We start from the raw sequence: 23,400 nt of genomic DNA, 5'->3' as shown, positions 1-23,400 counted from the left end.
ATTGTCTCCAGAGGTTTGAATGATGCTAGAAATCAGCCGGAGGGGCCTAACACCAACCAATCATCCCTCCCCATGTCCCCCGGCCAATCCATTCTAGCAGAGGCATTTCTCCTTCCCTCCCTCCCACCCATTCCTCCCACCAGAGCAATGTAGTAGTGCAGCAACGGAAGTCCAAAACGCTTGAGCATCACATGCCCACATAGGTAGATCCCCAAAAGCTCCAGTGACTTGGCGGGAAATTTGAAACCATTGGAAAACAACACACAGTGACCTTGACCTCTGCTGTCACCGGGTAGCCTACTCTGCCTTGGCGACTCGACCTGCCGGGCAAACAGCCGGGGAGCCCGGTGCGTGCCTCGGATGCACCAAACAGTGGAGATGATTAAAAAAAATAAAGAATTGTAGTTTGCACAATGACTGTTTTCACGTTGTCGCCTATTTTGATTTTAGAGACCACAATCAGAACGAGCCAGGGGTGAAACCTATCCCCACCGCACCAGAGATATTAACGAATGCCCAGAGGGGTGGCATCAAAATCAGTTCTAATTTGGCATCTGGGCCAAATACGCTCAACTGGCCCATATCTTGTCTGCCGCCTTAAAACCGGTGCACCCCTGCCTCACCTGGGCCATGTTCAGTTCATATGACGCAGGGATGACATATTGTTGTAGGTTTAACCAGAAATCGCTGCCATGTTGGTTCTTAGCTGGAAAAGGCTATGGGATTTTAGAATGGGTATGTTTGTTAACAAAAGTTTATGGAAGTGATCATTTGTCTTCACAAACGAGGACCACTTATGACTTTCGAAATGTAAGTTTCGAAACGTATGTTTAAAAAAAGAATCATTGAAGTTCTGAGACCAATAATGAGTGTCAGGTTTTCATGATTTGATTGCACAGAGAACTATTCTCAGAGTCATCAGTGTTTAAGGAGAGCGATGTTGTAAAAGTGATTCTGAAATCTCTGTGTCACTGGCTTCTCTGTGGAGGCAGTATCCTTCTCCCTGTGTCCCCCAGTGTTTCCTTTCACATTTAACTGTCAGCATTGGTCAGCATTTTTTGCCTTTATGGCATTGGCAAAAACACAAGCAGTTTCCAAATAGGCTGTCAAGGAACTACTGGTAGCACTTTACATTACAGCTTAGTAACAACATGATAATAGTGGTAATAGTGTGATAATAAAGATGTAATAATATGATATACCATATAGAAATATGATATACCATATAGAAATGTAAAAGTTGTGTTTCAACTTAAAAAAAGGAACACCTATAAGATCAAACAGGCTACATTTTCCTCTCACCTGTCATTTTCCTCTCACCTGTAGTGCTATTTATCCATCTCTAGATCGTTTTGTGAATAGCTTATGTAAAATACGCCAAATGTATGTATTTATTTACTTAGGGGGCGTGCTCTGTAGGGGCGTGCTCTGTACTGGCCCCGGCTGGAGCTGGATAATATTGGGTTCATTGGTTACTGCATCTGCATCATCGTCGCGTGATTTCTATTCGCACATAGGATAAGCAATAACCACGCCCTGTGGCGCCGGGATTGGCCAGGAGCAAGTCTTTTGTCTTCTTTTGACAGCTGGAATCTCCCACACCACAAACACTGGAGGGCACGCAGCCCAGCGATTTCATGAACCAACTGAATAGCTCTTGAGAACGGACAGCGATTTCGAGAGTAATAATAATAATAAGCATAATAATTGCAATCTACACAATGTAGCCTACACAATCTACAAAAACATGCAATAATATAAACGGTGTTGTGTTCACGTTCATAGCTCATATAATATAATGTATCATATCGTTAATTTCAAGCAATAGTTTTTTAAACATCTTTATTTTAAAAGATGAAAAAACCCAGGTGCTTTAGTCCCAAGCTTCAATGCTCCTGGCCAATCCCGGCGCCACAGGGCGTGGTTATGGCTTATCCTATGTGCGAATAGAAATCACGCATCATCGTCATGTGCGTGATGACATCACAGGAGATCCTGACCGGAAATAGGAAAAAAAATGTTGCTAGGTCTATCCTGCTAGCTGTGGACCGGTTGTTCTTATGTCAGCACAGCGTTTATGCCGAATTGCACTTGAACTTTCAGAGGGAAAATATAAAGATGGCCGGTCGGGTGAGTTTACAATTGAGAAGCACAAGTACGAACCAAAACAGCGAATGTAAAACGTAACGCAGACTTGAAGCCACTTCGCGTCAGCCAGCACAGCATTAGACTGTGTGGCAGAATGGCACGTCATTCAAAACTCCGCTGGCAGTCCCGGAAGACGAACGAAGTATCTTATGACTGCTCACACTGCTGCTGTAACGTTTACTTACTGTATTTAGTACACGTCGAGCAGTCTAAAAGTCACTCAATTGCGTTGTCGACTGTGTTGTTGCTGCTCCAAAGGGCTGGAAAAAAATAGCCCGAGCTAAAGCTAAAACAATGATGACACTGAAAGCTGCAGTTTAACAAACTTATGGAATTCAATGCACCATATACAGTTGTACATCATGTGGTCTTTTAAATGTAGCTAGCTACGGTGTTCAGTGTTGACTGTTGACCATGACAGTGTAGGTGTGTGTGTGTGACTTTGTTTACGTCCCTTCCTGCATTTTACAGCCTCCTGCTGGACCTGAATGCAATTGTGTGTGTCTTGTTCAGTATGATGATCTTATCTAACATTAAATTAAATCAAGTCCAGGTGCTTCTTAGCATGCTGTGATGCATTGTCCAGACTCCAGATCATGGTCACCATAAACAAGTCATCCAGACTACGTTTGAGCTGATTACACCAGAACAGCCTGCAAGGAAAGGCCTTTACACAATCTCTGGCACATAGTAGAACAGCTTCCTTAAAACAGTGATTAGTTTGTCAGCACAAAGTAGACCGTTTTCCCAACAGTTTTTGAAGACCAGTATTTCAGTGTAATGTTGTGCGGTCTCTGTCTGTAGTCCGCTATATTTTGCTCACAGATTTTCATTCGTATGCCTATTTGCCAATCCCCTTTACTATCTTCCTACTATCCCCACTAGCTCTAAAAATGACCTCAAGAGATCTGACCCTGCCAGGGTAAGAATTGTGGCTCCCCATTAACCTATATGTTGAAATGTGAACTGGGCTAGCTTTCATATTTTGAGAAATAGAGGCCAGTAGTGATTCTCTCTTGGTTTGCTGTGGGCTAATTAGTGTATTGGAAATCATACCATATGGGGATTGAGTTTGTGTGGCAGTTTCTTAGAAAGGATTGGTTAGACAGTGCTTTTCTTAATATGTTAAACGATTGGGTTGGCAGAACTTGGCACAGCAGCCAGGTAGGCCTCAGCCAATCTTATGCTGCTGTAGTGTGAAACAGCTCTTTGTGTGATTTACATTTTATGATATGATATGATGTAGATGTAGACATAACCTGGAAAAGACTTGTTTCTATAACTGTATTATTACTTGATTACAAGGCAATGCTATAACACCCTCTTAATACATTTCAGCTATACACGTTTAAATTTAACCCATGGGACCAGCTAAGCTCATACCTACTGTATTGCTGCATTGATATTTGTTTTGTAAATTGAAAGCAGGTTGACAATGAAGAATAGCCATGGTGATTGGTCTGGAGTGAAATTGCCACAATTAATTTATGTTGGCTTGGCTTCATCCAAAACAGCCATTAGCCAGTGTTCTTGCGATCAATATATTCAGAAGATAGGTGGGGCGGTCACCATGCTTGCTCAGTATAGGTTATGGAAGCCTATGGATTTTAAGTAGGCGTTCATTCATCATTTGGCCTACATTGTGAGCTCAGCTTCAGTTCAGTCTGCCCTCATTTGATATTTGTATCTCATTAATGCACTGAATCAGGATGCTGCCTGCTTCAACATACTGTAGCTATTTGGGACACTGATTTACATAGATATTAGCTAGTAGCCCTAATTGTCACTAATCAATAATGCAACACTGCTACAGTATCTGCTAAGCACGTTAGTCCCTTCAGTATTTAATTCAGTGAATTGACATTTTCTTTTAGTGTTGGTACAGCAGAACTAACTCGAATGTGAAAATAATAAAGTACAAATAAATAAAAAACATTTCAAATCAAGATTTCTCTGGTATTTCTACTTTTTTGCTCTAACGAAAATGTATGGAACCGTGTCGCATCGAACCAAACCGTGAATTTCATGAACCGTTAACACTTTGAGTGCCACAGCCCTTGGGCAAAAGGTGCTGTACTGTGCCACATAGGCCGCAATGCATTTTAATATAGCCATATCATTTTTTGTGTTCCTCTTATATGGACAACCAATAGCCTCAATGAAACTTTGAACCCTTCTGTTTCATTTTAAAAAAAAAATGTGTTTATAAACCGTTCCATTTTGGAAATATACCCCTCTGAAAAAGAGTGTTTTCGATCGAAAAGAGCATGCTGAAAGTAGTTTTTGAGATAATCACATCTTTATGTTAGAAAGGCGACAGAATGAATTCTGCTTTGAGTTCGAGCCTGCTGCTTGCTGCCTGGGTGTGTGTGTGTCAATGGTTGTATGCTGTTAGTGCCCTGCGTGCCCACCCCCCTCCTCCCCCTCCTCCGTGGTGGGAGGAGTCGAGTGTCTCTGCTCTGCGGTTTGCTCTGTTTGCTCTGAACTGAAAAGTCCGCTGCCTGCATCCCCCGCTCCTTCACAGCGTGTCCTCGGCTCCCAGCCGAGAACAATGTAACCCCTCAGAAAGACGCCGCTGTCGCCGTGTCGGCAACTAAATCATATGGATGGACCATCGCAGCCGACACGGATGGGGCTCAACCGTGGCAGCAGATGACTGCTTTTCACAGGCACAGCCAAGTAACGTTATGCTTCAAGCATATCAATGGCGATTTCCGTTTCCTCATTACTTCTTCTCTCTTTTCTCCTGGCCTCTGTCTAATCGGGAGGGCACTGTCGCCACCTAAGGGTTCTGTAAAATAGGCTAGACACATTCAACAGCTCCCATATTGTAAGAGGCGATGTAAGAGGCTTAGATCGACATTCCCCCGTCAAAATATGAATTTGGAGTTATTGACGCCATTTGGCGTCGCTGGCAGTCTACGGTAAATTTCTCTTGACGCCATATGGCGTCGCTGGCACTCAATGTGTTAACTTACACCCATGCAAATCCTTCCTGCTGAAGAACTCCCCGCTGGCTCAGGCGCACCATGGACCCAGTGGAAAACCCTGAACCGCCTGAGAACAAGAACGGGACGATCCAGGGTTGCTCTGGAAAAATGGGGCTACAAGACTGAACCAACCACCTGTGAATGTGGTGAAGCAGACCACACCATGGAGCACTGCCTCATCTGCCCTCTACTACCCAACCCCTGCAGCCAAAAAGACCTTGCAGAATTCAACACACACGCAAAGATCTGTGTCAAGAAATGGGAGACTGTCGTATAACATCGCTTTGAAGAAACGAAAAGAAGAAGAACCCATAATAGTGATTGTTTTAGAGAGCAGAGTCGACACTTGCCTTAGATTTACTACGTGATTGCTTATAGGTAAAGAATTCCTTTTTAAGGACAGTGAGCCCTAAAGTTGCCCCAAAGTTGGTCAAGGATTATATTATGCAATTTTGAAGCAGGCCATCATTTGGACATTACATTTGTGGCCATCACACCTCGTCTTAAGAGAAGATATACTGGTAGATCTTAGTATACAATAGTGCTAAAGGTTTCATTAATCCTCTGTAGAAGCTAGTGTAGAAAGCGATCACCATGGCAACTTGAATGTAACGGCAGTGAGGGTGAGAGTGGTCTCTATGTTGGTGGAGAGTGGGGGTGAGACTAGGCTATTTTCCCCAGAGTGCTTCAGAATCTGCTTTTCTTTATAGTTTGGAAATCTATAGGGAGGGAGGGACTGCAACGCATACAGTGTGAATCTTATCCATTAGGTTGTAATCAATGGCAATATTCAGGAGGTCAGTAGCTATCATCATCATCACATAAGATTGCCTAAGTGGGCGGGCGGTAGGGGTGGGACAAAATATCGATACTCACGGTATCGCGATATTTCCACTTGCGATACGTTATCGATACACTGGCACCAAGTATCGATATGTTTATTAAAAAAAAACTTTTTTTTTTCTTTTTTTTAATAAACAGGCTAAAATATTATGCTGTGTGTGGTAGTTGAATCATAGTTTCAAGTTGACGTTTATTTATGTTTGTAGTTGAAACAAAAACATAAATACTGTAGGCTACATGAATGGAAATGTTTGATCATTAATATCTACTTTTAGAAATTATATAGGTAGGTAGGTTATATAGGTTTTCTTGTTTTAATAATAATAATAAAAAGACTTAATGTGTCACTTTTCCTCCGTGGTATCGAAAATGGTATGAGTGAGTGAGTGAACTCTGAGAGAGTTCATGTCAATTCTGCTAATAAATACATAATACCTGCTTCTTGCCTTTTAGGGGTATTTTTTTCTCTTCAGTTACACAGATATCGTGATGTATCGTAGGTTAAATCTCTTCCAATATATCGATTATCGCAGAATCGCTGTATCGTGATAATATCGTTATCGAGGGCCAAGTATCGTGACCATATCGTATCGTGAGTTACTCCACGATTCCCACCTAGCGGGCGGTGTTAGTCATGATTTGCGGTGTCTCTTAGTCACGATTTGTGACTGATTTGTGTGTGATCAGTGATGTCTTAAATCAGTGAATTAGTGAATTGTGATGTCATCAGTGATTCTTCTTCTTCGAATGGTTTTCTGGCAGACTGGATGCCTTGCGGCACATTGCTGCCTCTCACGGTTGGATGGTCTCTCACTCTAGACCTGGTTCTTCTTCTTTTTCTTTCAAGTTTCCGGTGTTTCTCACACCTCCTCAATCTTGGCTGTTGCTCCTCGTCTCATGTTCCTCCGCTCCTCATCCCTCCTGAGCAAAGTGCCTTCACCTTCATGAAGGGCTCCTCCGTTAATAGAGAATTCAGCCCAGGGGCGGAAGCCATCGTCTGGTTCCAAAAAAACTGCTGTGTTGCCTCGCCTAGGGATGGGCATCGAATTTTCGAATAATCGTTGTTATTATCAAGGTCGACTTTTATTATTGAAATTCGAAATTCGAAAAAAAAAAAAAAAAATTTTTTTTTTTTGAGTGAAATGTTGCATTGTCTCCCCTGATTCTAAGTATAGTCAAATCGCTTGGTTTGAGCAAGTAAAACAATTTTTATAAGCATTTTAAGCAAGGTTTATGGAAAAATGAATGGCGGATGAAATCCCATGAAGAGGGAGAGGGGGTGACTTTGACACCCCTTTGGCACTCAGACCTGAGCCTACTAAATATTTAATGAACCACTCATGATTGTCAAAACTGTTTTTTATTTTCGAAAATGTCAATGTCATGTAACATGTTCTTTACTTCAGTGGTGCAATGCTTGTTTGAGCTAAAAATCCACAGCAGAAGCTTTTTATATTAATTAATAAAGCCGTAGACTTAGAATCAGGGGAGACAATGCAACATTTCACTCAAAAAAAAAAAAAAAAAATTAATTTTTTTTACATTTTTATTTTTATTTTCGAATTTCGAATTAAATTCGAATTTGGCCAGCGAATTTCGAATAGTGTTTTTGCTAGAAATGCCCATCCCTAGCCTCGCCTGCTCTCGTCATCAGTGATGTCACTTGAGCAATTGTGATGTCATCATCAGTGATGTCACCAGTGATGTCATCGGTGATTTCACTCGAGCAATTGTGATGTCATCAGTGATGTCACTCGGCAATTGTGATGTCATCAGTGATGTAATAATACCGCATTCAAGACAACTCAATGAAAGCAATGTCATTGACAACCGCGAGTATGGGGGCGGCTCATGGATCGACAATAAAATCAGTGGATCATAGCGTGACTCCGGTGGAACTGATAGCGAAACGCCCGGCCTACTGCCATGAAGTGGAAGCCAACATAAAGCATCACAGAGCCAAGGACATGAGCGATAAACAGGTGGTCCACCGAGCGAAAGAGAGGGAGGTCCTGGGGTGGTTTCGGTGAAGGGCCCATACTTACTCGGCTTATTTGAATTTTTTGATGATAGACAGAATATAATAAATATAAAATCTCAGGTATCAGCAGCTTCAATACATGTAGATCATTATCAGTTTTCTAAACCCATATCCGTCAAATGCTAATAATATTGTCTATAGGAATCCATACCTCAGTTTAGTTATTTCCTGTTCTTTCTCTCTCTCATGTTTGCAGACTATGCAAGCGGCTCGCTGCCCGACAGACGAACTGTCACTGACCAACTGCGCCGTCATCAGTGAGAAGGAGCAGCAGTTTGACCAGTGAGTGGCTTTTCCTCTGAATGGCTGTTGTTGACTTGTCACCTTGTTGGCTAATTCTCCCTACCATAACATATGCCTATTTAACTAAATGCCTTATCTATAAAGTAGACAGTATTCTGATATTATTGGGCATGTTAAATAGCATACAAAACAAGCTAGGAAACTCTGACTTCAGGAAAGGGGTCATTTTCAAGATGGCGGCTGCTGGGGGAGCTTACAATGGCTACAGTATATATATCTCAATTACTATTCAACCTAGAAAGGTGGTTCTGGTGTCTACCCCTAGGTTCTAGGGCTCAAGGAGTACAACTGAATCAGTAAAATGACCACCAATTAATTATTTATTGACAAATCTCGAGACGTCATCTTGCATTTGTCAATAAATAATGAACTGTTGGTCATTTCACTGATTCAGTTGTATTCCTTGAGCCCTAGGACAAAGACAGTGGTCTGCTGTATGTACAGTATACTGTGCTGACTGAGCATACTTGTGCATAAATGTGCTCATATATACAATTGACTTGACCTTTTGCTAATCAAAATTGGTGCATAGACCTCTTGACCTCATCTTCTCTCCTCTCTTATTGATCTCAATGCAGTCATGTGACCGTGCGCAATCTAACCCACAAGTATGTGTTTACCGTGAAGACCCACCCCAGTGTGGTCCAAGGGACCATCGCCTTCAGCCTGCCACAGGTAGGCCTTCCAGCCATGTTTAACGCCACATGTTCCCAACAATACGCTGTATGTCTTCTGCCACCTGTTGGTAGCTGTGTATCGTCACAAAACTCTCTGCAGACTAGAGCCCTGCGTTCTGGCCCGAGCCCGAGGGGGCCCGAGGCCCGGCCCGACCCTAGGGCCGGGCTAGGGCCGATTTTCACATCACTAGCTACTAGGGCCGGGCCTGGGCCTGCCTGTTTTTTGTTTTGTTTTGCTTTGCTTTTTAATGTTTGAACTGACATATTGTGCCGGTGTTCAAAGTGTTTTAATGTCGTTTTTATGCCTCCACCGGCGATAGCCAGGCCAGAGGCATTATGGATCCGGGTTGTCCGTCTGTCCGTACGTCCGTACGTACGTACGTATGTCCGTCCGTCCGATGTTCGTTAACGCGATATCTGAGGAATGCCATGACGGAATTTAATCAAATTTGCCTTAAACATCCACTTAGACTCAAGGATGATCTGATTAGATTTTGGTGGTCAAAGGTCAAGGTCACTGTGACCTCTCGAACGCCATTTTCAAGCTTGTTAAAGCGATATCTCAGGAATGCCTCGACGGAGTTTCATCAAATTTGCCTCAAACATCGACTTGGACTCAAGGATGAACTGATTAGATTTTGATAAAAGGTTTGTTAAAGGTCAAAGTTCATGGTCACTGTGACCTCACACACCCAATTTCCAAGCTCTGTAACGCAACATCTCAGGAGTGTCTTGATGGAATTTCTTCCAATTTGCCTCAAATGGCGATTTGGACTCAAGAATGAACTAATGGCGGGGGACATAAATCTGCGGTGCGGTCATTCTAGTTTGTATAGTGTTGATAGGCTTAGGGTATTCTAAATTGATCAAACACAAGGGGAGGGGGAAGGGGGTAGGGCCGGGGCCGGGCTCGAGCTCGGGCCTGAAATTCTGACAGGCCGTAGGGCTCACATCGGGCTCGGGCCCGAACATGTAGGGCCCGGGCCGGGCTAGGGCCTAGATTTGAGGCCCGTGCAGGGCTCTACTGCAGACAACTTCAAGAATATTTTCCTATATTGAAGTCTCATAAGTGATATATTTAGTTAGTAGTAGTTAGTTACTAGGTGATATTCATAGTTCTCATTTACAAAACGCCTATGAACACTTGCACATTCATTGTGTTGAAGGCAGCCAGCCCATCTGTTTTCCAAGGAACACTGTCTGCCATTGTCTGTTTTTAACCTTGATAACGATACATGAACTAATGTCCTCTAAGCCGATTTCTTAGCTGTCCTGCCTTTTCTGTGGGCTCTTTGCATGCACCTTTCTCTCTGTTTGTCTCAATCTGTCTGTTCTTGCTTTTTCCTCTTTCACCCTGCCTGTCTCTGCCTGTCTCTGCCTGTCTCTGCCTATCTCTGCCTGTCTCTGCCTGCTTCCTCCGTCTATAAACTTGGCAGCCACAACGGCACACAGGTACCACTGTAACCTCCTCACATCGGTCTTATTTTACCACAAGAGTTTATGTTTCCCATCGATTGCTCATTTGACCAGTGACGACCATCTCTCATGCACAATTAGTTAACGAAGGCAGTAAATTGAACATTAACGGTGTTGGATTTGAGTTATACTTGTCAACCTACAGGATAAGAAATGTTGTGAAATAAGACCATCTTAAGAGAGGAATGTTACACTACTGTCTCTGTCAGAAACGCCTCGTGGTGTTAATTGTGAATGTGTCTGTCCTGTGTCTATTAGCTTTGGTCAGTTTCTGGGAGATCTGTCAACACCTTGTTGCTGGGTCACCAGATGACACAGATAGTAACCCTGTACTCCCTCTAGTAATTGGTTCCATTGCTACAACTCAATACAGTACAAGGGAAATGGTGACCTGTGGAACTGAACTGAAATGTTTCTTCTCTTTTCAGAGGAAATGGGCAGGCCTGTCCATTGGTCAAGAGGTGGAGGGTAAGTAACTGATTTAACTTTGTGTCATTATCAATCCATTATACCGAGGGTGCTTACAGTCAGCGTGGCAGACCAGGCACTGTAACTGTTAAATGGCGGTAAAGGACGCCTGCAGATTTTCTGCAGCATGTGAATCACACATGCTGTAGCATGCAGTGTAGATCACACTGTAGCATGCAGTGTAGATCACACTGTAGCATGCAGTGTAGATCACACTGTAGCATGCAGTGTAGATCACACTGTAGCATGCAGTGTAGATCACAGTGTAGCAGTAGCATGCATTGTAGATTTTTATTTTATTGAACCTTTATTTAACCAGAAAGTCACATTGAGGTTGAAACCTCTTTTACAAGTGAGACCTAGCCAAGACAGGGTCAGCAACGTGAAAAAACGTAACATGACAACATCAAGTTACAGACACACAGCAACATAGATGGGACTAAAACAAAACATTAACAGGACTGCATAAATCACAACACAGCTACAATAGTTACAACGAAAGCACCTAAAAGCAACGACATTATGTTACAATGTAGATAAAACAACTAAAATTACAATGGCTACAGTGAAATAAAAGGGCAGCAATATTTAATTGTGTATTTACATATTAGTTGAAACAATTGCAACCAAAAGTAGCCACTTCCTTAATTCTAAGTTTAAAATCATGCAAGGAGATAAGGGTCTCGAGTTTGAGTTTGGCTTGCAGATCATTCCAGGACCAAGGACCATAGTAGAACAGACTTGCTTTACCAGCCTCTGTTCTGACAGGAGGCACTTTGTATTGAAACCAACGATGTGACCTAAGGTTATGGGTGGTTTCCAAGGGTGTAAACTTACGGTTTAAATAAGAGGGTAATTTACCTGAAATAATCTTGTAAACTAAAATGTACCAGTGTTGAAGCCTGCGCAAAGTAAGAGATGACCATCCTACCATGCTGTACAGGTGTGCAATGATGGGTCCTGAAACCAGAGTTATGCCTACCCCACACTACAGGATTTTCAAATCCTTGAAGATTATAAAAATCTTGAGAGCCCACACACTACAGGACAGAGAGAGCCGATTTTTTAACATTTCAATCTTGGGACACACACACAATCGCGTCTGTTCAAACGCAACCCCACACACTAGAAGATTATGCCGAAGATTCACCTTGGAAGCAGGGCTCGACGTTAACTTTTAAAATGCCTATTCAGTGTGCGCACCGGGTGTAGTAGTGTCATTTCGTTTTCTAAACAAATTTTATTTTTTGTTTTTATAATGCATTTGCACTGAAAGGATTTGTTTAACTAATATTTGCGCGGACAGCCGCGTCCATTCGGGGTGTAGGCCTACTGTGCACGGCCAGGCGAAAACCGTCTGCACAGGTGTCTTGTGGAGGGGCGCGTCTGCTGATTTGACTCACTTTTCCGTGCGGACACTCGCCGATGCGGGAAGCTGAGACCTAAGCGCTTGTTGTAGGCTACATGCTTTGCAGTATAGCATTTAGTTTTCCGTCCCGTTCAAAGACGCACGGGTATTTCACCTCGATGACAATTTCCTCGTTCTTTGTTTCTGTGCGGGGCTGCGAGCGGACGCGGACCAGATTATTTTGCGAAAAACTGTAATGGAAACGCAGCTACTACTGGCTCTCTGCTCAAGATGCAATCGCCTGTCAGGTTGTAAATATCTAACATGTTAGATATGCCCGATTCACAATCGGGAAGAGGCAGTCTTCCCGATTGTGAATCTTTGAACCCCACACACTACAGGATCATTTGGGAAGATTATCTGCCCGACGCGCTTCAAATCGGGAGCACCCCCGAGAAAATCGGGAGGGGGGAATCTTGGCCATAATCTTGCAAATTATCCTGTAGTGTGGGGTAGGCATTAGTTACATACCTCAATGCTGAATGATACAGAGGATCAAGTTTGGACAAGATGGAGGCTGAGGCAAACCTGTATATATTATCACCAAAATCAATCTGAGAAAGGAAAAGTGCAGTAACTAAGCGTTTTCTCGAAACCATGGAGAAACAGGACTTGAGCCTGTACAGAAAACCTAAAGTGAATTTTAATTTCTTCACGAGGTGGTCAATATGGAAATTGAAGTTTAGGCTTTTGTCCAACCAAATACCCAGGTATTTATAAGTATCGACAGATTGGATAGCGACACCGCCTAAGGTATTGATGGAGAGGGTTGGAACCTTTGCTCGTGCAGAGGAAAAAAATCATAGTTTTAGTTTTGCTTGAGTTTAAGAGCAATTTCAATTCCGATAAAGCAAGCTGCAGGGTGTTAAAATCGGACTGCAGATTTGAAAAGGCAATCTCGGCAGTGGGAGCACAGGCATACATATGAAAAAAGGCGAGACACGCACAATCCAAAACCTGTATAGGGCAGGTGCAGAGCTCGAGGCAGGAATAGTAGAAAAAATAAATAAAGCTCGCACACTGCAAAGGCTCCAGTTTAGGTGTTTTTATTTGACACCGGTGGTTACGTTTCGGGCAGCATGCTGAGGATGCTGAGTAAGGGCATGCTGGTGTAGAGCCACATGTGTGAATCACACTGTAGCACGCGGTGTAGAGCCACATGGAGCGGCAAAAGTGGGCAAATCTGTCCCTGCCATCTGACCCGGGCATTTAGACTGGCAGTGAATCAAACCACAGCAACTGTTTTGTGTTCCTGTTAGCCTGTCACAGTGTTGGCATTATCAACCTCACTGTCCTATTTGGCTACCTCTGCTGTTGACACTCAGACTTGTAAAACAGTAAGAATTCATACATAATTACAAACAGACATAAACAGAGACAGCAAGGTCTGAAATTACCCCTGCTGCCAAGTGGTGATAAAAATGTATCTTTGGCCGATAAATGAATAAGGGTCACCTGCCACATAACTTTTTAAGATGATACCATAATGCTTTAAAGTGCTCTCGTAAATTGTAAATTCTGTTGCATTCACAATGAATCATAAAAGCTGGATCTGTTGTATCCGAGTAAACAAAGTATCTGAAACAGGTAGGTTGACATAATGTCTGTGAAACATGTACAGTCAACGATTATTTTGATCATAAAAATCATTCTTGGTGTTTACCAGCCCAGTTCCAGGAAATGCAATCTCTTTCACTATAATGCTGACTTCAGATGCACATATATAACTGTGGAATATTAATGATAGAGGTGGAGGGGGGGTAGCCATTATTTAGATGTCACAGAGGGCGGGGGAGACATGATTGTCTCCAGCACAGGGAGAGATGGTATAATACTATTGGTGGGTTGATGCTGCACATCTGTCTGCGAGGTTGGCCAGCAGCCAGAGGAGGAGGCGGCCTATTCTTTGATATTAGCACATAGCTCAGTCCCCTTCGGCCAAATGCCCACAATGATGAGCCCCCATTATGGCAGTGCCTGCATATCAGTGAGTGAAGAGGACAGCATGAAAATATGATCCACTATGAAACGTATGAAAACCAACCATGCCTTCATCATTCCTGACGGGCTCCGTTTCATCCGCTCTGAAAAGCCACCTGTTAATAAGCCTGAGTGAGACACGTGAAAGATGGTTCTTTTCATCATTTCATCAAAGGAACCATCTCTCCTTACTATACTATCTATGCAAAGGAATGCGCTGGACAAAGAAAACACATCTAAATATTCAGTTCATTTCCGCAACGGGTAGTAGAATGTTTTTGGCACTGACCTTCGTCACCGTCTCCTCGCTGTTTTCGAGCCGCTAGCTAAGCGTTGGCGTGCGTAACCATTTGTGCGACGGTGTCACGATCATTTTCCGACCTCTAAGTGTCAACGCAACCTGGAAATGAGTCGCTAAAGTCCGGCTTCCGTAATGGCCTCTGTGTCTGAACACAAAGTGCAGTGTGTGTACTGTGAAGCTATGCAGACTGTTAGCAGAGTGCAGTGTGTGTACTGTGAAGCTATGCAGACTGTTAGCAGAGTGCAGTGTGTGTACTGTGAAGCTATGCAGACTGTTAGCAGAGCCAATCAAATCCAGTGCACCGCCGAGCTTTTTGTCCAAGAACAATAGGGGAGAAAATGGTGGCGGGGGGGATCCGAAAAAAGTAAAGATATTCAAGAGGACCCACAGGAACAAGTCTAATATATAAGAGTGGACACTTGATTTCTTATTAATTAGGCCACACACAAATGTACAAGACAGGTTGAAATCCTTTACAAAAGAGAGTAGAGCGCGCACATCCAGTCAAAAATGCAGGTGCAGGACAAGGGGTCAAACAATGCAGAAAAAGAGTAGAGTCCGCACTCTGCTGAACAAGATGTCTCCCAGACGGATAGATTTATTTCTTGACGTTTCGGTCTCACACGGTGACACGACCTTCTTCAGAAAGAAGACCTTCTGAAGAAGGTCGTGTGAGACCGAAACGTCAATAAATAAATCTATCCTTCTGGGAGACATCTTGTTCAGCAGAGTGCGGACTCTACTCTTTTTCTGCATAGCTACCCAATCTCATAAAATGTGGTAATTAGGACAACAATTTGGTCGTTCATAAGTTCAACATAATATACCTTGTAGTGCCCATTTCAAGTCCGAGGAGAGGAGCTGTTGTGTTAACTCATCTCGCCATCTCTCCCCATCCATTGTCTCTTCTCCCTGTAGTAACCAACTACAAGTTTGACAAGTCCAAACAGTGTGTCAGTACCATGACGGTGGAGATTGACTTCCTGCAGAAGAAGAGCGTGGACAGCAACCCCTACGACTCAGACAAGATGGCCGCCGAGTTCATCCAGCACTTCAACAACCAGGCCTTCAGTGTTGGCCAGCAGGTGCTTGGTGCTGCGATGGACCGTGAGGCTCATTGGAAGCCTCACTAGTCTCCCATTCACTGTCGTTGGATAGTTTTCTGCTTTGACATAGAGCATCCTCACTGTCGTTGGATAGTTTTCTGCTTTGACATACTGCATCCTCACTGTCATTGGATAGTGTTCTGCTTTGACATAGAGCATCCTCACTGTCATTGGATAGTGTTCTGCTTTGACATAGAGCATCCTCACTGTCATTGGATAGTGTTCTGCTTTGACATACTGCATCCTCACTGTCATTGGATAGTGTTCTGCTTTGACATACAGCATCCTCACTGTCTTGGATAGTGTTCTGCTTTGACATACAGCATCCTCACTGTCTTGGATAGTGTTCTGCTTTGACATAGAGCATCCTCACTGTCTTGGATAGTGTTCTGCTTTGACATAGAGCATCCTCACTGTCTTGGATAGTGTTCTGCTTTGACATAGAGCATCCTCACTGTCTTGGATAGTGTTCTGCTTTGACATAGAGCATCCTCACTGTCATTGGATAGTGTTCTGCTTTGACATAGAGCATCCTCACTGTCATTGGATAGTGATCTGCTTTGACATACTGCATCCTCACTGTCATTGGATAGTGTTCTTCTTTGACATACTGCATCCTCACTGTCATTGGATAGTGTTCTGCTTTGACATACTGCATGCTCACTGTCATTGGATAGTGTTCTGCTTTGACATACTGCATCCTCACTGTCATTGGATAGTGTTCTTCTTTGACATACTGCATCCTCATCTCCTGACTTGTGTTTGTCTCCCTGTTGTTCATTGCAGCTGGTGTTTAGTGTCTGTGAGAAGCTGTTTGGCTTGCTGATAAAGGATATTGAAGCCATGGACCCCAGCATCCTTAAGGTGGATCATCCTGGCAAGAAACCAAAGGTACCTGGAGAATTATCTATTATTGTCCCATGATGCGCGCACGCGCACACACACACATGCACGCACACACACACACACACACACACACACACACACACACACACACACACACACACACACACACACACACACACACACACACACACACACACACACACACACACACACATTTTAAATATTTATTCATGTCCACATAAATACAAGTATGCAAAGGACATAAACAGTAATAGTGCAGTCAAATGCTGGGAGTCAGTCAGTTACATGAGTGCCCAGACGGCAAACACAATAATGCATACACATAAGAAACACACAGGATGATAACATGGCAGGTTGATATATACAGTTATACTGTAATGCAAGATAGAGGTCAGTATCCACTTCATGGGTACAAAAAGCAGCGCCTCCTCCATATTGAGCGGCTGCCGATAATAGTAGATATTGAACAATATCTCGCTGCTTGGCCCTTCTCTTTGGGAGACCAGCCATCTGAAGGCCTCTCACAACCAGCTTATGGACATGACCTAGGCTACCAAATACGAAAACTAGAGGTTTACACCTGTAGCCCAGCTGTGAAATGGTCTGTTCTAGCTGTTGGTATTTCATCATCTTGGTTAGAAAGGCCTCCTCTAGGCTGTGGTCAAAGGTACAGCCAACCTCTAGGATGAACACCTCTCTACCATTTTCATTGACAACAACAACATCAGGAGTGTTAGCTGGGATTTATTTTATTTTATTTTACCTTTATTTTACCAGGCGAGACAATTAAGAACAAAATTCTTATTTACAATGTCGGCCTGCCGGGATATTCGAGAACACATCTGAATCGTCACTACACAGACTGAACATGCTCGGCTTCACCATAGAATGTTTCAAAAGCGATATTGAAGACCCGAAAATAGAAGAGATATCTTTTGATATCAGATCCACTAATCTGTCATGCCTAAACCCCTTTGTATGCATGGCAACCATTTAAGATGTGAGCCATGGTTTCAGTAATCTGTTCATGACCATGATGTATACAGTGAGGAGCATGACTGTCAGGAAGCCAGATGGAAAGATTCATCCATTCGGCCTCGGAAGTTGGACCTGAGGACTCGGGACTTGTTCATTGATAATTAATTTATTTCTTTGTTTTTGTTATTTGTTTGTAATTAGCCCTAATAATTTGGCATAAGATATTGTTAGCTATAGTAATACTGTGACATTATTACATTTTGTGAAAGGGCACGCATGTGTGTATGTTTCCACCTATATGCGGATTCACGCTCATGTTCAGTAACTAACAGAGCAGTATTCATTGTGGTTAAACCTCCCTAGCTTTTGATAGGTTACTTATATAAAGCATTTGGCTCAATACATATCTTTAATGCACAAGCTCTGTTCTTTGTTATTCCTCAATCTCAGAGCACTAGTGATTTAACTGGATATTTTAATGCTATGTATTTTGTACATTGTCTAATGTCATATCATTGTTCCATTGATCTTATGTTTGTCAACTCACTATGGCAAATTGAAAAACACGTCGTTGTTAATTGAGTTGACCAGCTCCTGGTCCAGTCACTTATCATCTCCCGCCTGGACTACTGCAACGTGCTTCTGGTCAGCCTTCCTGCCGCTGACATCCGTCCGCCTCAGCTCATCCAGAACGCTGCAGCCCGTCTGGTGTTCAACCAATCCAAATTCTCTCATGTCACTCCCCTCTTCCGGGACCTTCACTGGCTTCCCATCTCGGCACGCATTGAATTCAAAACACTGGTTCTGTCCTACAGGGCAGTACACCAGACAGCCCCTCTGTACTTACAATCTATGGTCAGGCTCCAAATCTCTCACCGCCTCTGCTCCTCCACCAGCGCAGGATGCCTCGCCCCTCCTCCGCTACGGGGGCTCAAAAGTCGCTCATCCCGTTTCGCGACTCTTCTCGTCCCTGGCACCTCAATGGCGGAACGAGCTTCCACCTTCTGTCAGGACGGCCGAATCACTGCCGATCTTTCGGCAAAGATTAAAAACACAGGCTCCATCTGGGCCCTTCTTAAACTAACATCTTTTCTCTGTCTCTATCTAAAATAAAATAAAATAAAAAAATAAAATAAACTTTGCCACTATTCCTTCAGAAGTTGTAGCTGTCATAGACTGTGTTGCATAGTTGATTGCTCTAGTGCTGACAAAAATGTGTTATTGTAAGTCGCTTTGGATAAAAGCGTCTGCCAAATGATGTAATGTAATGTAATGTAATGTAATTGAACTGGGTCCTGATTCTGATCTTGTGTTTGTTTGTCTTTCGTTAGGTTGCGATCGCTTTGTTGCTGGGCAACAGTCAGGTGATTTTCGAGAAGGCAGAGAGCTCATCGCTGACTCTGGTTGGTGAGTGTCAACTGCTGGCTGGAATAGCAGTTCACTATTTTCACCCATCGAGGAAAAACTAAATCAGGGCCATTTTACCTCTCAAGTAATTGTGAAAATGTGGATGCTTGAAATAGTTTTTAGCTGTATCTTTAGCCCTGGTCTACTCAGAAAAGATTCAACCTCTTGACTGATTTCATGAAACAAAATCAATGTGTTTACAAAGCAAAACCAGTAACATGTAGCTGCTGCTCTGACCATATCATTGGCTGACAGTGTTTTCTCATTATAAGACCACAAGGGGGCAGCCATCACACATTTTTGCTTTGCTTCTTTTCCCTCTCAGATTTTATTAGTAGTATAAAAGCTTTACTGTACAATGACCACTTCAGATGCCGTTTATCTTTTATAACAAGGGTTCTTTAGTTATTTTACATGTGAGGATACATTCCGATCATATGAATATTGAATTTTTTTTATTCCATAAATTATTGGTACAATTAAACATTTTAATTGATTTTAATAATAATTGATTGGATTTATAGCGCCTTTCTAGACATTCAAAGCGGAGGGAGGGTGGAGGGAACTCAACTCATCCACCACCAATGTGTAGCACCCACCTGGGTGATGCACGGTAGCCAGTTTGCGCCAGAACGCTCACCACACATCAGCTACCACGGTGGAGAGTTGAGGACTGAATGTGCCAATTAAGTAACGAGGGATGATTAGGTGGTCATGATTGAAGGAAGGCCTGTTTGGGAATTTAGCCAGGGCACCGGGGTTACACCCCTACTCTTGTGAAGAGTGCAGATGACCAGAGAGAGTCAGGGCCTCAGTTTAACGTCTCATCCGAAGGATGGAGCTCACTCACAGGACAGAGTCCCTGTCTCTGCCCTGGGGCATTGGGGAGAATATTCATCAGACCAGATGGGAAGAGCAGCACCTCCTCCTGGTCCTCCAACACCACTTCCAGCAGCAGTCTCCCATCGAAGGACTATCCTAGGCCAGACCTGCTTAGCTTCCCCAGGAAAGCCAGTAATGTAATACAGGAGCCACTGGTGCTGATAAAGTTTAAGTTAATTGCTGTTATTGTTAGTCATTTGGGGACTCAAAATGGCTTGTGTGAAAGCCTCCCATAACTGTTTAATAGTATGAAGGAAAAAAAGTAGGAAAAAACTAAATAAAAGAAACCGTTCCACTGGGATACACATATCAGTAGGCGAGAAGCGCTTTAGTACTCAGGTTTTATTTTATTTTATTTTCAACTTTTTTGAACACATGAACAGGACAAACAGTCTCAGACACAGGAAAACAAAAGAAAAGAAAAGAAAGAAGAAGAAAAAACATACCTATTATTGACATTCAGTATTAAGTCGTGCTACCAGTCGCATAAGGTGCTTAAATGGAAAATGGCATTGACATTTGTCTGATTTCGGCCCATACATTGTGCTTGAGTCTCTGTGTTCTCCCTACAGGAAAGGCTAAGACCAGGGAGTCTCGCCAGTCCATCATCAGCCCAGACTGGAACTTTGAGAGGATGGGCATCGGCGGCCTGGACAAGGAGTTTTCCGACATCTTCCGCAGAGCCTTTGCCTCCAGAGTCTTCCCTCCTGACATAGTCGAGCAAATGGGTGAGTTCCACTTTAAAGTCGAGGTGAACCCGTTCGTCACGTGCATCTGAGTCCGTTTCAGACTGAAAACAAATTGAGAGGCGGACCATATATGGTGTCGATTATTTGATTTGACAATTCTGAGGACTGGCTTTGGCATTGGCCAATCCTGGCGTGTTCCACCCCCAAATCGGGTGGGATTCAGCGTGTTGTCGTGCTACGCGAGTGGGATCCGCGGAGCGTGTTGAGCGAGCGCACCTTCCGACGCATGGGTGCTGCCCGCCCGCCTGGAATCTCCGAGAGACGACCCCTGACAGCCAGGGAGGCTGTCAGGCTCGGAAATAATATTCCTAGAATGCGTGTTTTAACGAGCCAGTTAAATTTGTTTGCATTCTTAGACATTACCGTTTGATTTAGTTTGCATAATTGCTCAAGTTAGTAGTTAGTTTATGGGCTAGAAACTCTGCCAGATGACAGGCACTAGGCGCTATTTTCCCCTTCATTTGGAAGAGAAAATTATCCTGAAATGAAGATTTGATTGACAGCTGCATGTCGTGAAAGGATTGGTTCAAATGGGGTAGAAATTTTATAGTACTAGGTAGGGATGTCATGATACTAGAATTTCAACTTCGATACCGATACCCAGGAAAATATCGATACTTGATACCATTTTCGATACCACGGGAAGGAGGGGATGACGACACATCAAGAGGCATAAAAATAAAGTTAGACAGATGGACAGACGCACAGTTCTCCATAATCTAGACCTGATCAAACTTTGAATTTAGACAGCAGATTAGCCCTGCTCTAGCCATCAGCCTATCAGAACACATTTAGCTTGTTGAAGCAACAGATACCCACCAATGATAGGGAGGGAAAAATCTGTGATTTTTTCACTTAAAGAAAGCACTGCTGGTATTGAAACTGTTGCAAATGAGTATTGTATCCATTTCAAAGTTTCAGTATTGATACTATCGATACTTTTGACAACCCTAGTACTAGGTGACGTCAGCAAATTGTAAATTACTGTTATCAATGAAATCTTGAAAAATGATCTTTTGATGTGAAAAAGTGTGAAAAACTAAAGAAATTAGATTTTTGTGATTCTTTTGGCATACATTATTAAATAGGTGCACTGCATACCCAGGTATTTGAACTAAAAGAAAAGAAAAGTCATTTTTGGGTTCAGCTCGACTTTAAGAACTTCCTCTATATTAGTCAAGTCAGGTGATCATCTCTATAATAGTCAAGTCAGGTGATCACCTCACAAGACTGTTTGGATGACGAGGACATTCTCTTTGTACATTCATTGCAGATAGTTTCTCTCTTTCTAGTTTGATTTGCATCTCCTCATTATAACGGTTATTTAAACAGGGAGGTGGCCATCGCGAGCTAGCTCTCTTTTACAAGGAAGGACGCCCTGATTACAGTGCATGTCAAAGCAATAAAAGCACACAAAGTTACAGTATATATCAACAACAAATTATTGATATAAAAACAATAAAAGTAGATAGAAAAACAATAAAAGCACACGAATAAGAGCACACAGAACAGATTTGACAACAAACAGGACGAAGACGTCAACATAACGGACGCCATCAGTTCAAATACAACACATGCATTCACACTGCTCTGTGTCAGTCAAAAGAGATTTCAATGGATTTAATGGGATTAGCTTGTTTAATTTTGGAAATTTCTGCAGATTGCTCCACTTGTGTGAAGCATGTGTGAAGCTAAAAAGCCAGTTTCCCAATCTCAGTACAAACATGATTTTCCAGGAGCAAATAGTCTTGGGAGCTATCGCAGTGTGACAAAGAACTATTGTTCAAAAAGGCTCGTGAGATACCCAGGAGGTTTGCCAAGAAGTGCTTTGTAAATAAATAGAATACAGTGCCGTTCTCTTCTCACTGCCAACTCCTGCCACCCAGTTTTCTCATATAGTACACCATGATGCCTTCTAAAGACATCCCCAGTTATGGACATACGGGCGCAATGATAGACTGCATCGAGTGGTGTAAGAGCACTCAAGGATGGCTTTCCTCATCCACAGACGCACTTAATTTTTTCCTCTGTTTCCTTCTAATGTTCCTTTTTTATAACCCCAAATTTATGACCATACCTTTCATCACATCCTTTCCATGAGCCCTGATTTATCATTCAGATATTTGATATAGGGGCACAGAGTCGTTCCTCAGCACAATAAATGTCAACAGCAGGAACCAAGAGGCACAAGGGGCTGCAATTAGTAGAAAACAGATGATTTCTTTCTGAGGATCGTTGTTGGCAACATTCAAGAGGAGCATAAAGTCGTCTCTCTCCGAACTGGGAACCTGTGCTTCAGCATGCATCTGGTTGGACAGACTGGGAACTGGGAACCTGTGCTTCAGCATGCATCTGGTTGGACAGACTGGGAACTGGGAACCTGTGCTTCAGCATGCGTCGGGTTGGACAGACTGGGAACTGGGAACCTGTGCTTCAGCATGCATCTGGTTGGACAGACTGGGAACTGGGAAGCTGTGCTTCAGCATGCGTCGGGTTGGACAGACTGGGAACTGGGAAGCTGTGCTTCAGCATGCGTCTGGTTGGACAGACTGGGAACTGGGAAGCTGTGCTTCAGCATGCGTCGGGTTGGACAGACTGGGAACTGGGAACCTGTGCTTCAGCATGCATCTGGTTGGACAGACTGGGAACTGGGAAGCTGTGCTTCAGCATGCGTCGGGTTGGACAGACTGGGAACTGGGAAGCTGTGCTTCAGCATGCGTCTGGTTGGACAGACTGGGAACTGGGAAGCTGTGCTTCAGCATGCATCTGGTTGGAC

The 23,400-nt window shown here is 43.2% G+C and overlaps 1 protein-coding gene across 1 annotated transcript in view; it reads left to right on the top strand.

The window, feature by feature from the left end:
* The first annotated feature begins 2,014 nt into the window (after window positions 1-2,014).
* LOC310775036 (vesicle-fusing ATPase-like) overlaps window positions 2,015-23,400 on the top strand; it is a 54,005-nt gene continuing 32,619 nt past the window's right edge. Inside the window, exons 1-8 of the mRNA XM_083635115.1 lie at window positions 2,015-2,130; window positions 8,219-8,304; window positions 8,904-9,000; window positions 10,907-10,946; window positions 15,554-15,720; window positions 16,528-16,632; window positions 18,918-18,993; window positions 20,448-20,603. Of these exons, the coding sequence (XP_083491241.1) occupies window positions 2,119-2,130; window positions 8,219-8,304; window positions 8,904-9,000; window positions 10,907-10,946; window positions 15,554-15,720; window positions 16,528-16,632; window positions 18,918-18,993; window positions 20,448-20,603 (739 nt within the window). The 5' untranslated portion in view covers window positions 2,015-2,118. The remainder of the gene's footprint in view (window positions 2,131-8,218; window positions 8,305-8,903; window positions 9,001-10,906; window positions 10,947-15,553; window positions 15,721-16,527; window positions 16,633-18,917; window positions 18,994-20,447; window positions 20,604-23,400) is intronic.

The sequence above is a fragment of the Poromitra crassiceps genome (genome assembly GCF_964638095.1).
Source record: "Poromitra crassiceps genome assembly, chromosome: 4".
In the NCBI taxonomy this organism is placed as follows: domain Eukaryota; kingdom Metazoa; phylum Chordata; class Actinopteri; order Beryciformes; family Melamphaidae; genus Poromitra; species Poromitra crassiceps.
The sequence above is the reverse complement of the archived record's forward strand: the minus strand, read 5'-3'. Positions and strand labels throughout refer to the sequence as shown.